Source organism: Cervus canadensis, chromosome 3 (genome assembly GCF_019320065.1).
Source record: "Cervus canadensis isolate Bull #8, Minnesota chromosome 3, ASM1932006v1, whole genome shotgun sequence".
Classification (NCBI taxonomy): Eukaryota; Metazoa; Chordata; class Mammalia; order Artiodactyla; family Cervidae; genus Cervus; species Cervus canadensis.
The window spans coordinates 113,825,787-113,837,888 of NC_057388.1; the positions used below are offsets into that span (position 1 = coordinate 113,825,787).

Below are 12,102 nucleotides of genomic sequence, written 5' to 3' on the forward strand. Positions count from 1 at the left end.
ATGTGGAGAGCTGACTCATTTGAAAAGACCCTGATGCTGGGAAAGATTGAGGGCAGGAGGAGAAGGGGATGACAGAGGATGAGATGGTTGGATGGCATCACCGACACAATGGACATGGGTTTGGGTGGACTCTGGGAGTTGGTGATGGGCAGGGAGGCCTGGCGTGCTGCGGTTCATGGGGTTGCAAAGAGTCGGATACGACTGAGGGACTGAACTGAACTGAGTTGAATTGAGCATCTCATCCCGGTGCAGAATACCACATGGTTCGTATCCCTCAGATTTCAGCTGTCCAGATTTAAAATGTAGACATGATTCTCAGGGATCAGTTGCATGTTGATCAACGATCAGAATACTAGCACTGTGGATAGTCCAGAAAAAGTCAAAGTCTGCCAAATTCATATATAAAATATTTATCCAAGGGCTTCTGTCTATAATTTTATAGGTTGAGAAGAAGGTCATTTTCCTTGGATATTAGTCTTGGAAAATATATTTCTAAATGTGAGAATAATCTCATTGTTAGGGCTTCTAACTGCATTTATGAGGCTGTTTCTCAAGAGACTTTCTCCAGATCACTTCCCACATTTTCTAATAACTTTGACTCCAGGCTCACTTCTCCTTTAATGTTACCCTCTTTGTTTCACAAACTATATGAGTCAATTTTCTAACACCATAGCCTAGCAAGTCCTTCATCTTTGCCTCTATTTTAATTTAGTTAGAGTTGTGTGATCTTCTATGAGTTACTTAACCTCTCTGAACCTTATTTCTTTCTCTGTAAGTCTGGTGAATAACTTCACATGCTGTTATGAGAATTAAATGAGTACATACTTAAATGTATATGAAGATAATTTTGAAGCTAACATGGGTGTTTTCTAGTTTTTAACTGTTTTCGCTGTATTCAACATAACTTTGGCTAAAATCCATAATGCCTGCACATATGGAATCAATCTAATATCTGTGTGTCCTTTGTAGGTCACCTGCAATGCCTGGAGGAATTTTTGCTATAAGTAGGCATTATTTTAATGAAATTGGACAGTACGACAAGGGCATGAATCTGTGGGGAGGAGAAAACCTGGAACTTTCACTAAGGGTAATTCCAACCTTATGTTTTCAATAGTTACCTTTATATATAGAAAGTAAAATCTAACTTTAAGTCACATAATATGTTGTGGCAGCTATGCCGTTTCCCTACAGGTACATCAGGTGCTATTCAGGTGTCACATCAAGTCAATGATTTATGGGATTCCTTACAGAAATGGGCTTCCCTAGTGGTTCAGCTGGTAAAGAATCTGCCTGCAATGCAGGAGACCTGGGTTCGATCCCTAAGTTGGGAAGATCCCTTGGAGAAGAGAACGGCTACCCACTCCAGTATTCTGGCCTGGAGAATCCCATGGATTGTATAGTCCACGGGGTCGAAAAGAGTCAGACACGACTGAGTGACTTCCACTTACGGAAATGGAAAACCTTTCATAAAATATCAGATTTTCTTACCTATGTTTCTTCTAACATCAGATATGTTAAATTAATATGATATTTTTCATCTGTTTGTGGAATCTCTTGGTAGTAACATGGTAGAAAAAAACACGGGATTAGGAGGGAGAGGACTTGGGTGTCACTAAATATGTGGGCTGAGTTAGGCCTCTGGTTCTCTATCTGTAAAACAAGAGACTTGATAAAAGACGTCTAAATTGTCTCCTGACTCTTAAATCTTGAGATGCCTGCTACAGCATGGATGAAACTTGAAGACATTTTGCTAAGTGAAAGAAGCCAGATGCACATGGGGTGAGTGAGTGAAAGTCGCTCAGTTGTGTCCGGCTCTTTGTGACCCCAGGGGCTATATGGTGCATGGAATTCTCCAAGCCAGAATACTGGAGTGGTAGCCTTTCCCCTTTCCAGGGGATTTTCCCAACGCAGGGATCGAACCCAGGTCTCCCGCATTGTAGGTGAATTTCTTTACCAGCTGAGTTCTCAGGGAAGCCCCAGATGCAAATGACCATGTATTTATGAATCCATTCATATGAAATGTCCAGACTAAGCACATGGGCAGGAACAGAATGTGAATTAGCGGTTTCCAGGGGCGGGGGGAGGAGAGTGACTGCTGATAGGGACCAGGTTTCTATTTGGGGTGGCGAAATGTCCCGGAACTCGATGGTGGTGAGGATTATGCAACCTTGTGAAAATACTGAAGATCACTGAGTTATATACCTTAGAAGGGTGAATTTCTGGTGGTGCACAAATTATACCAATAAAAATAATAGATTTAACTTAAAAAAAAAATTCTGGCCTCACCTATCGCTCGGCTGAGCGTCTGAGCCGCCCGCACCTGCAGCGGCTAGGGCTGCCGAACCAGCACCTCGCCTCCCGCCGCCCGATCTCCTCCCCCCGCGCCGGGTGTCCCATGACGCCCGAGCCCCCCGGCCGGCGACAATGACCACTTCCCTGCAAGATGGGCAGAGCGCCGCGGGTCGGGCGCCTGCCCGGGACTCGCCGCTGGCCGCCCAGGTGTGCGGCGCTGCCCAGGAGAGGGGCGACGCCCGCCACCTGGCGCCGGCCCCCTGGCTGCACGCGCGGGCGCTCCTGCCCCCTCCGGACGCGACCCGCGGCTGTGCGGCAGACAGGAGAAAAAAAAGAAAGATCTTGATGTTCTGGAAATGCCATCTATTCCAAACCCTTTTCCTGAGCTTGCTGCTCTCCATTTACATCTGTGTTGTCAGCAGACCTGTTTCCCGAAGCAAATTCAAGGGAAAAACAGGTAATTAAAGTATACAGTGAAGATGAAACCAGCAGAGCTTTAGAGGTACCCAGTGACATAACTGCCCGGGATGTTTGCCAGCTGTTGATCCTGAAGAATCATTACATTGATGACCACAGCTGGACCCTTTTTGAGCACCTGCCTCATGTAGGTCTAGAAAGAACAATAGAAGACCACGAGCTGGTGACTGAAGTGCTATCTAACTGGGGGATGGAAGAAGAAAATAAGCTATACTTTAGAAAAAATTATGCCAAATATGAATTCTTTAAAAACCCAATGTACTTTTTCCTAGAGCATATGGTGTCTTCTGCAACTGAGACCAATGGTGACATATCCCCCACACAGATTTTGCAGATGTTTTTAAGTTCAAGCACATATCCTGAAATCCATGGCTTCCTACATCCAAAAGAACAGGGAAAGAAGTCCTGGAAAAAGATTTACTTCCTTTTAAGAAGATCCGGTTTATAGTTTTCTACTAAAGGGACATCAAAGGAACCACAGCATTTGCAATTTTTCAGCGAATTTTGGCAATAGCGATATTTATGTGTCACTGGCAGGCAAAAACAAAAAACAAAAAAACACGCAGCACCGACTAACCAGGAATTCTGCTTTAAGCCTAACAAAGCAGGAGGGCCCCGAGACCTGAAAATGCTCTGTGCAGAAGAAGAGCAGAGTAGGATGTGCTGGGTCACCGCGATTAGATTGCTTAAGTATGGCATACAGCTGTACCGGAATTACATGCATCCATATCAAGGCAGAAGTGGCTATAGTTCTCAGAGTATATCTCCCATGAGAAGTAAATCAGAGAATTCCCTGGTAGCAATGGACTTCTCAGGCCAGAAAACCAGAGTTACAGAAAATCCCACTGAAGCCTTTTCCGTTGCAGTTGAAGAAGGACAAACTTGGAGGAAAAAAGGATGTTTACGCCTGGGCAGTCACGGTAGCCCCACCTCGTCTTCACAGAGCTCTGCCACAAACTTGGCTATCCATCAGTCCCAACCATGGTTTCACCACAAAATTTCTAGAGAGGAAGCTCAGCAATTAATTATTCAGCAAGGTCTAGTGGATGGAGTTTTCTTGGTACGGGATAGTCAGAGTAACCCCAAAACTTTTGTACTGTCAATGAGTCATGGACAAAAAATAAAGCACTTTCAAATTATACCAGTGGAAGATGATGGAGAGATGTTCCACACCCTAGATGAGACATACAAGATTTACGGATCTAATCCAGTTGGTGGAGTTCTATCAACTCAATAAGGGCGTTCTTCTTGCAAGCTGAAACATTATTGTGCTAGGATTGCACTTTAGCCAAACCAGAAGTGACTTGTTAAACTGTTGAGGAAAAAGAACTCAAGAAAAAGACCATAAATAAGGGTGAAGGCATTGACATGGTGAAAATAATCTATTTCACCTACAATTACAAAAAAATAGTTTGTACATTACAAATAATTCAAGATTTGGATTGATGTTACCTTTATAATTTAAAAATTCATTAGTTGAAATTAAACCTCAGAAAAAAATGAAAAAAAAATTCTATGAGAACATTAGACATCAGGGTGAGTCCCAGCCCTATCCCTCACTTGCTGTAAGACACTTGGCAGGTCATTCACTTTTCTAGTTCTAGGTTTTCTCACCTGTTAAATTGTTGTTATTTAGTTGCTAAGTCACATCTAACTCTTTGCAACCCCATGGACTACAGGCTTCTCTGTCCGTGGAATTTCCCAGACAAGAATACTGGAATGGGTTACCATTTTCTTCTCCAGGGGATCTTCCCAACTCAGGAACTGAACCTGTGTCTCCTGCATTGGCTGGCAGCTTCTTTACCACTGAGTTGCCAGGGAAGCCTACACCTGTTAAATAGGAATAAATAAAAATCCCATTCTCAGAACTGTATAACAATTTAATGTGGGAATTCCCTGGTAGTCCAGTGGTTAGGACTCAGTGCTTTCACTGCCAAAGGCCTGGGTTCAATCCCTGGTCAGGTAACTAAGATCCTGCAAGGTGTATGGCATGACCAAAAAAAAAAAAAAAAGATTTAATGAAATAATTAGGGTGGAGAATAAGGTACAAAGTAGATATGCCTGGAGAGTCTGAAGAAGATACTAAGGTATGACAATTCAAACATTTATCATATGTTTATTATAGGTCATTTTTTGCATTTGACTGAATTCTAATAGATTTTTATAATGATCACTTTGAACTGTGCATAAACATGTGGGCTGTCAGCTCATCATCATTGCCCTTCACATTTTTTCCTTCACTTTTCTCTGCTTTGTGTCTTTTCTAACAGAGACAATCAGATGTAGAGAAAACTGCTTCCTTTATGAGAAAATTCCTATTCTCTCTGAGCTTTAGCTTTCTTAGAAGTGTGTGTGTGTGTGTGTGTGTGTGTGTGTGAGTCGCGCAGTCATGTCCAATTTTTGTGACCCCATGGACTTTAGCCCGCCAGGTTCCTCTGTCCATGGGATGCTCCAGGCAAGAATACTGGAGTGGGTTGCCATGGCCTCCTCCAAGGGATCCTCCCAACCCAGGGATCGAACCTGCATCTCTTACGTCTCCTGCATTGGCAGGTGGGCTCTTTACCACTAGTGCCAGCTGGGAAGCCCCTGCATTGGCAGACAGATTACCTCTAGTGCCCAGTCTTTTCCAGAAGTGTTCTTGGATTTTAGAGCAAAATCCAAGAAAATCCCCTTGCCTTGCTCAGCTGTGCTCAATCTCCTTCCCAGGAGTTTATTCTTCTGTGTATCTCTCAAACATGGCTGTTCCCAAGACTTTTCTTGACAACACTTGCTCCTCGCCCCACGTGCTCTTCAGGGCTCAGGGCTAATATGGAGCCATTTTTTGCACCTGTGAAGACGTGCCTGTTGTTAACCTAGTGCAATGTTTCCTTATCTGCTAGGAAAGAACCTCTCCACTGAGCCGGCCACCTGCAGTCCACCATGAGCTCAGCCGTCTCCGCATCTCAGCCTTCCCCTCCATGACCCAGAAACAAAAGGGGCCCAAAGGGGTCAAAAGGCGAGCCAGGGCCACCAGGATCTGTAGCAGCACGTCTCTTCTCCTTGGCCCATGTCTGTGCCATCCCCTGGCTGATCCTTTTCATAATATATCCCCGTCAGCTTCCGTGGCTGTAACTGACACCTGTGTGGTGCTAAAACCCACGTCCTGTTTTAGCTTCGGACTAAATGAAAGAGAGTCATCTCAGTTTCGGACTCTCTTGAGAGTTCAAGTGAAGTTTGAGGTTCAACACACCCATCATCTAAGGAGTAGCTCTTGCATCAGGCTGTGCCACGTGCTGGGTATTCAGAAGACGCAATCCCCTTTCATTCATTCACTCACTCACTCACTCATTCAACAGTATTTACTGAGAACCTGTTATGTGCTAAGCACTGCACTGGGTGCTAAAGTATAGCAGCCCTTAATGCGGAAGTGGTTTCGAATGGCATAAAGTTTCCATTCTCTTCGGGGTAGAGTGAGATGATTAGTTATTTAGCTGTATTTCTGATCACTGCAATGAAGGAGAAATACAGAGTACTGTGAGGTCACATAGAAGGGGAACCTGGCCTTGTCTTGGGGGAGGGGTGTGTCTTCAGTGGCTTCCCTGCAGAAGTGGCGTGTTAGGTGAGATGTGAAGGATACAAATGTATTTCATCTTCCAGTTGTCATCATGTGTGACATGCACTGCTCTGAAATATTACAGATGCTAGCTCACTTCATCTTCACAATAAACCTGGGAGGTAGGTACCCGCATTGTCTCCTGTTTAGAGTGGAGAAACCACGTCACAGAGAGATAGTATAGCTTGGCAAATTCACAGAACTCATAAGCAGTGTGCTCCAAACCTGTCCCTTCCTGGCTTTTATGATCTATTCAACTTCAGGTCTTAAGGCCCCCACGGCCCCCTAGCTCCGGTTTACCCGGTTTCTAAGTCACTTCTCACTAATGAATGAATGTGAAGTCACTCAGTCGAATCCGACTCTTTGCAATCCCATGGACTGTAGCCTACCAGGTTCCTCCGTCCATGGGATTTTCCAGGCAAGAATACTGGAGTGGGTTGCCATTTCCTTCTCCAGGGGATCTTCCCAACCCAGGGATTGAACCTGGGTCTCCCGCATTGCAGACAGACGCTTTACCATCTGAGCCACCAGGGAAGCCCCGGCTTCTTGCTGAGGCTGGCCATATATTGGATGCCTCCAATGCCCAGACTTGCTTTAGTTGCCCCGAGGTCAGTATTACTATTGCTCGTGGGAAGTGATGATTCGCTGTTGCCCTCGGAGCTGCAGCTTCAATTCCAACCTCGGAATAAGTCTCAGAACCAGGCTCCAGGTTGGCACCTCTGTTTCCCTGAGAGAGCAGGCAGCCTGTGCCCTGGCTGGCCCCCTGCCTCAGTGCTCCATCCCACAGTACCCCAAAGGGTCAGGACACTGCTTCAAGGCCCAGGGCCCTGCTCTACACCCGGAGAACCACCCGCCTCACCTCCAGACTGGGCGCTTAGACCCGGATGCCAGCTCAGATTCAGCCCACAGTTGCTGCAGCCCGGGGAGGTTGCAGTTTGAGAGCAAACCACAAGCGCTGGTTTGTGCTAGAGAAGGGCTGAAGCGGGTTCTCCTGGGTCTTCACCTTGAGGATTAGGCAAGCTGCTCAGCACCCAGCCCCCTGCTCAAACCAGTGACTTTTCTTGGCCCATCTTCTCAGAATTTCCACCCTGTAGGGTTTCCCCAAGTCCCTCTTTCTCTGCTCACCCCACCTGCTCCAAAACCTTATCCAGATCAGATTTGCATGACTGATGGATGCAAGTGATACCAATTCTTGCCCCTTCCCAGTTCCTTCTCCTGAGTCATAAGCTTGTGTGACCAGTTGCCTACATATTACCATCATTAGAATGTCCCATAGGTATGCTGACCAGCTAGGTGGGTGCTGAGAAAAAGAGCTGTCAAGGACAGCCCAGTTACCAGTTACCAGTCAGCTAATGCCATGATGATGCTTGTTACAGACCAGTTCAAAACCAGGCAACTCAGAACAAGAAGCATCTACTTTCTTCTTTCAGATGTCTGCGGGTCGGCCAGCATGGCTCTGCCTGGGCATTTACACTGGCGGGGCTGGGCTCTGAGTCTGCTCAGCTTTGCTGGTCATTCTACTAGCAACTCTGGGCATGTTCTTATGTGACAGTAGGAAGGCAAAAGTCAAGGCAAACCACACAGCCTGTCTAAAGTCTCCAGAGACACCGTGTCTGCTCACATTCCATGGACCAAGGCTTGTCAAATGGACAAGTCCAAAGTTAGTGTGTCAGAGAAGTATACTCTGCCCCTTGGTGAGGGGTAGTGAGTGAGACAATGTTTGCAGAACAGTATTTTCATCAATCACACCAAGTTTCTGGAACGAGCAGCTAAGTGGATAAGAGGTCCCATTTACTTCCTTAGTGTATCAGTTAGTTTTTGCTGTGTAACAAACTGTCCCAAAAATACAGTGGCTTGAAACAACAAACAATTGTTACTCCTCAAAATTTGTTGTGTTGCTAAAATGGTTTCTTCGGTCACAGCCAGGAGGGCTGATTTTACTAGTGATGCTTACACATCTGTGTTCATCTGGAGGGTCAGCTGGTGCTAGCTAGCATGGGATGGCCTCATTTACATGTCTGGACATTGGCCAGTGTCCAGTGTTGGGGCAGTGGAGATGACCAGACCATTTGTCTCTCTTGGTTAGGCAGGCTAGCGAGGTTCATTTACTGTGAAGTGGTCACAAGGTTCCCAAGAGCAAAAGGTTCCCAAAGTGCTGCACACACTTTTCAAGCATCACCTTTGCTAATGTCCTGTTGGGCCAAAGCAAGTCACAAGGCCAAGACCAGTTTCAAGAGATGGAGAAATAAACCTCGTTTCTTGATGAGTGGAGTACAGAGTTACTTAGCAGTTAGATGTGCAGGTAGGAATGAAAAGCATATGTGGCCATGCTTATAACCTACCACACTTCACTACAGCAAAGACACTCTCATTTTACAAAACACAAACCCTAAGCACTTCACAAGTGTCAGATTATCTGATGCTCATAACAATCCCATGAGGCAGGTACTGTCTTTTTTTTTTTTTAATATTTACTTATTTGTCTGTGTTGGATCTTAGTTGCTGCATGCGGGGCCTTTGTTGCTTTCCGTGGGATCTCTCTTTTCAGTGCACGAACTTTCTAGGTGCCTAGGTTCTCTAGTTTTGTCACGCAGGCTCTCTAGTTGTGGCAGGCGGGCTCTCAAGTGCGCAGACTCAGTAGTAAGGCCAGTGCTATTGTTATTCTCATTTTACAGATGAGGAAACTGAGACACAAATGGATTGAGTAACTTCAGTAACTTGCCCCAGATCACACGGCTCATAGGGGATTTGAACCACACGGAGTGGCCTCTGAGTTTGGACTCTGAAGTACTAAACTATACTAACTCTTTTTTTATGGTATTTTTATTATTAATCTATTTATTTGGCTGCACTGGGTCTTAGTTGCAGCACGTGGGGTCTTTAGTTGTGTCTTGTGAACTCTGAGTTGTGGCATGTGGGGTCTAGTTCCCAGACCTGGAATCGAACTCAGATGCCCTGCTTTGGGAGCGTGGAGTCTTAGCCACTGGACCACCACAGAAGTCCCACTATATTAACTCTTGATGGGATAGTCTCCCTCCTCACCATCCTCTTCCTCCTCTAATAATAATAGTAATACTGGGAGCTGGACAGACTACTTCCAGCAGTATATCCGAGAAAGAAAGCTGACCATCTCCTACATGGACAATGAGCAGAACAAAAGACATGTCCAGATGGATTGTGTCCCTTTGAGAATGAATCAAGAGGAAAAGAGCAACTGCATGGGTCCTGTGAAAATGGGGCTAAGTTGCGATTGCATCCTCAATTTGACTTTTTGAGAAAGTCTTTTAGTATGTGTTTTATTTTCACTCCCCCTTGATCACTTTGGTTACTTTTCTATTCTATGCTCATAGCCAGATCTCTTTTTTGATAAGAAACATTTCACACATGTAAGACTGCACCAACAATAATAAATACTTCTGTATCTGTCCTAATTATTACATGGATATTACTCATTTTCCAAATTTCCTTAAGATCTCTTGAAAAAGAGATTAAAATATTGCAGATGACTTGTATCAGTTAGCTTTTGCTGTGTAACAAAGCACCCCCAAGCAGTAGCTTAAATGATCAACTATTTAGTTCTCAATTGCAGGTGAAAAAGAGATTCAGAGAGGATATGTCTGATCATCAGCATGTAGCAAAGATGATAAAAGAACCTAAATCTTTGGACTTCTGGTCTAAGGGATTTTCTACTGTGTCATTCATTTTATTCTATTATTTTTTAAAAATTTATTTTATTTGCTTGCATTGAGTCTCAACTGTGGCATGTAGGATCCTCCCTGTGGTGAGCAGGCTCAGTAGTTTTGGTGTGAGCGTGTGGGCTTAATTGCCCCACAGCATGTGAGATCTTAATTCCCGGGCCAGGGATCGAACACATGTCCCCCTCACTGCAAGCTGGATTCTCAACCACTGGACCATCAGGGAAATCCCTTTGTGACTCATTTAAGAGTCTCAAGCTCTACTAACTGAGCAAGCCAGATGAAGATACTGTGGCATGCATTCTGGAGAAGGCATTCAATGTATATTTTTGTAGACATTTTATGGGGATCAGTTCAGTTCAGTCACTCAGTCGTGTCCTACTCTTTGTGACCCCATGAACCACAGCACTCCAGGCCTCCCTGTCCATCACCGACTCCCGAAGTCCACCCAAACCCATGTCCATTGAGTCAGTGATGCCATCCAACCATCTCATCCTCTGTTGTCCCCTTGTCCTCCTGCCCTCAATCTTTCCCAGCATCAGGGTCTTTTCCAATGAGTCAGCTCTTTGAATCAGGTGGCCAAAGTATTGGAGTTTCAGCTTCAACATCAGTCCTTCCAATGAACACCCAGGACTGACCTTTAGGATGGACAGGTTGGATATTTCTGGGTATTTTTAAAGAACCCTGGAAGTTTGTTGTACCAGTCATTAGGTCTCATGTCACAAGTTCTGCTTTTCCCTTTTCTTTAACATAATCCTTTCTGACTATCTGATATTTTCACCATAATACTTCTGAATATTGTTTTCAGTGAGTATTATTTTAAATGATTAGGTGGATTTCCTAAGGAAACATCTATAAAACTGGGATGTATGACCTTGATTAATTAGAACACTTTAGAATGCATCAGAATCACCTAAAGAACTGATTAAAGTACAGAAATACTGGGCCCCCAGACCCAGCGTTCCTAGGTCAGTAGGTCTGGGTAGGCCCAGGGATTTACATTTGTTAGTTCCCTACTGATGCTGTTGCTGCTGACCTAGGAACCATGTAAGTGTCACTGACTCAAATGGAAGAGTTGTGTAGGTATACTCTATGTGAGGTTTACATTACAAGCACATTCTTTGTGGTGTTATCTATAATAATAAAAAAATTTAAAACTACCAACATTCCAATATTCTTGTATTATTCCAAATAATACAAGACTTTAAAAATAACTTTGCAAAACATTAAATTTAAAAAGCAAGTTATCTTACTGTTGTGTATCTCTGTATATACACATACATACAAGGAAATGGCAACCCACTCCAGTATTCTTGCCTCATAAGTCCCATGAACAGAGGAGCCTGGTGGGCTACAGTCCACGGAGTTGCGAAAGTGTTGGACAAAACTTTAGCAACTAAACAACAACAATTTCAATTAGTATTGACTGATGAAGTCTTTAAAAAGTGATTTTTTCCCCTGTTTGGTTTTCTACACTTATTTTTCCTATGATCATATTTTTTGTGTGTAGTAAAAAAAAGTTATTAAAAATAAGCATTATAAAGTGTTTTAAGTACAAAAAAAGAGGAATAACTGAAGTCACCCATGATCAATGTTTCTTTTGTTACCTACTAACAGCCAACCCAATCCACTGTTCTCGCCTGGAGAATCCCATGGACAGAGGAGCCTGGTGGGCTGCATTCCATGGGATTGCAAAGAGTTGGACACGACTGAGCGACTGAACCTAACAGCCAGCAGTACTTAAGAGTCTCAGAAAATGTTACTTTCAGCATATTGTTTGAGAATATCCTAAGACAAAGTATCTTGTCAGTCTTCATATGATCAACATCAGAGTTGGTCATGTACAAGCAAGGCAGGACCGCTTAGTGTTCAGAGCGATGACTCTGGGGCCAGATTTGAGCTTGAAATTTGTGCTCTGCTGCTATATTACTGGGCAAACTTCTTGACTAATGCATGTATTAGTTTCTTCATTTGTAGAATGGGGATGATCACAGCGTACGGTTGTTGTGAGGATTAAATGAAATAAGACACTTAACGATGGCTGTT

The 12,102-nt window shown here is 44.2% G+C and overlaps 1 protein-coding gene and 1 pseudogene across 1 annotated transcript in view; both read left to right on the forward strand.

The window, feature by feature from the left end:
• GALNTL5 (polypeptide N-acetylgalactosaminyltransferase like 5) overlaps positions 1-12,102 on the forward strand; it is a 55,030-nt gene that overhangs the window by 39,770 nt on the left and 3,158 nt on the right. Inside the window, exon 8 of the mRNA XM_043462485.1 lies at positions 970-1,087. Within this exon, the coding sequence (XP_043318420.1) occupies positions 970-1,087 (118 nt within the window). The remainder of the gene's footprint in view (positions 1-969; positions 1,088-12,102) is intronic.
• Positions 2,425-4,057, forward strand: LOC122438918 (annotated as a pseudogene).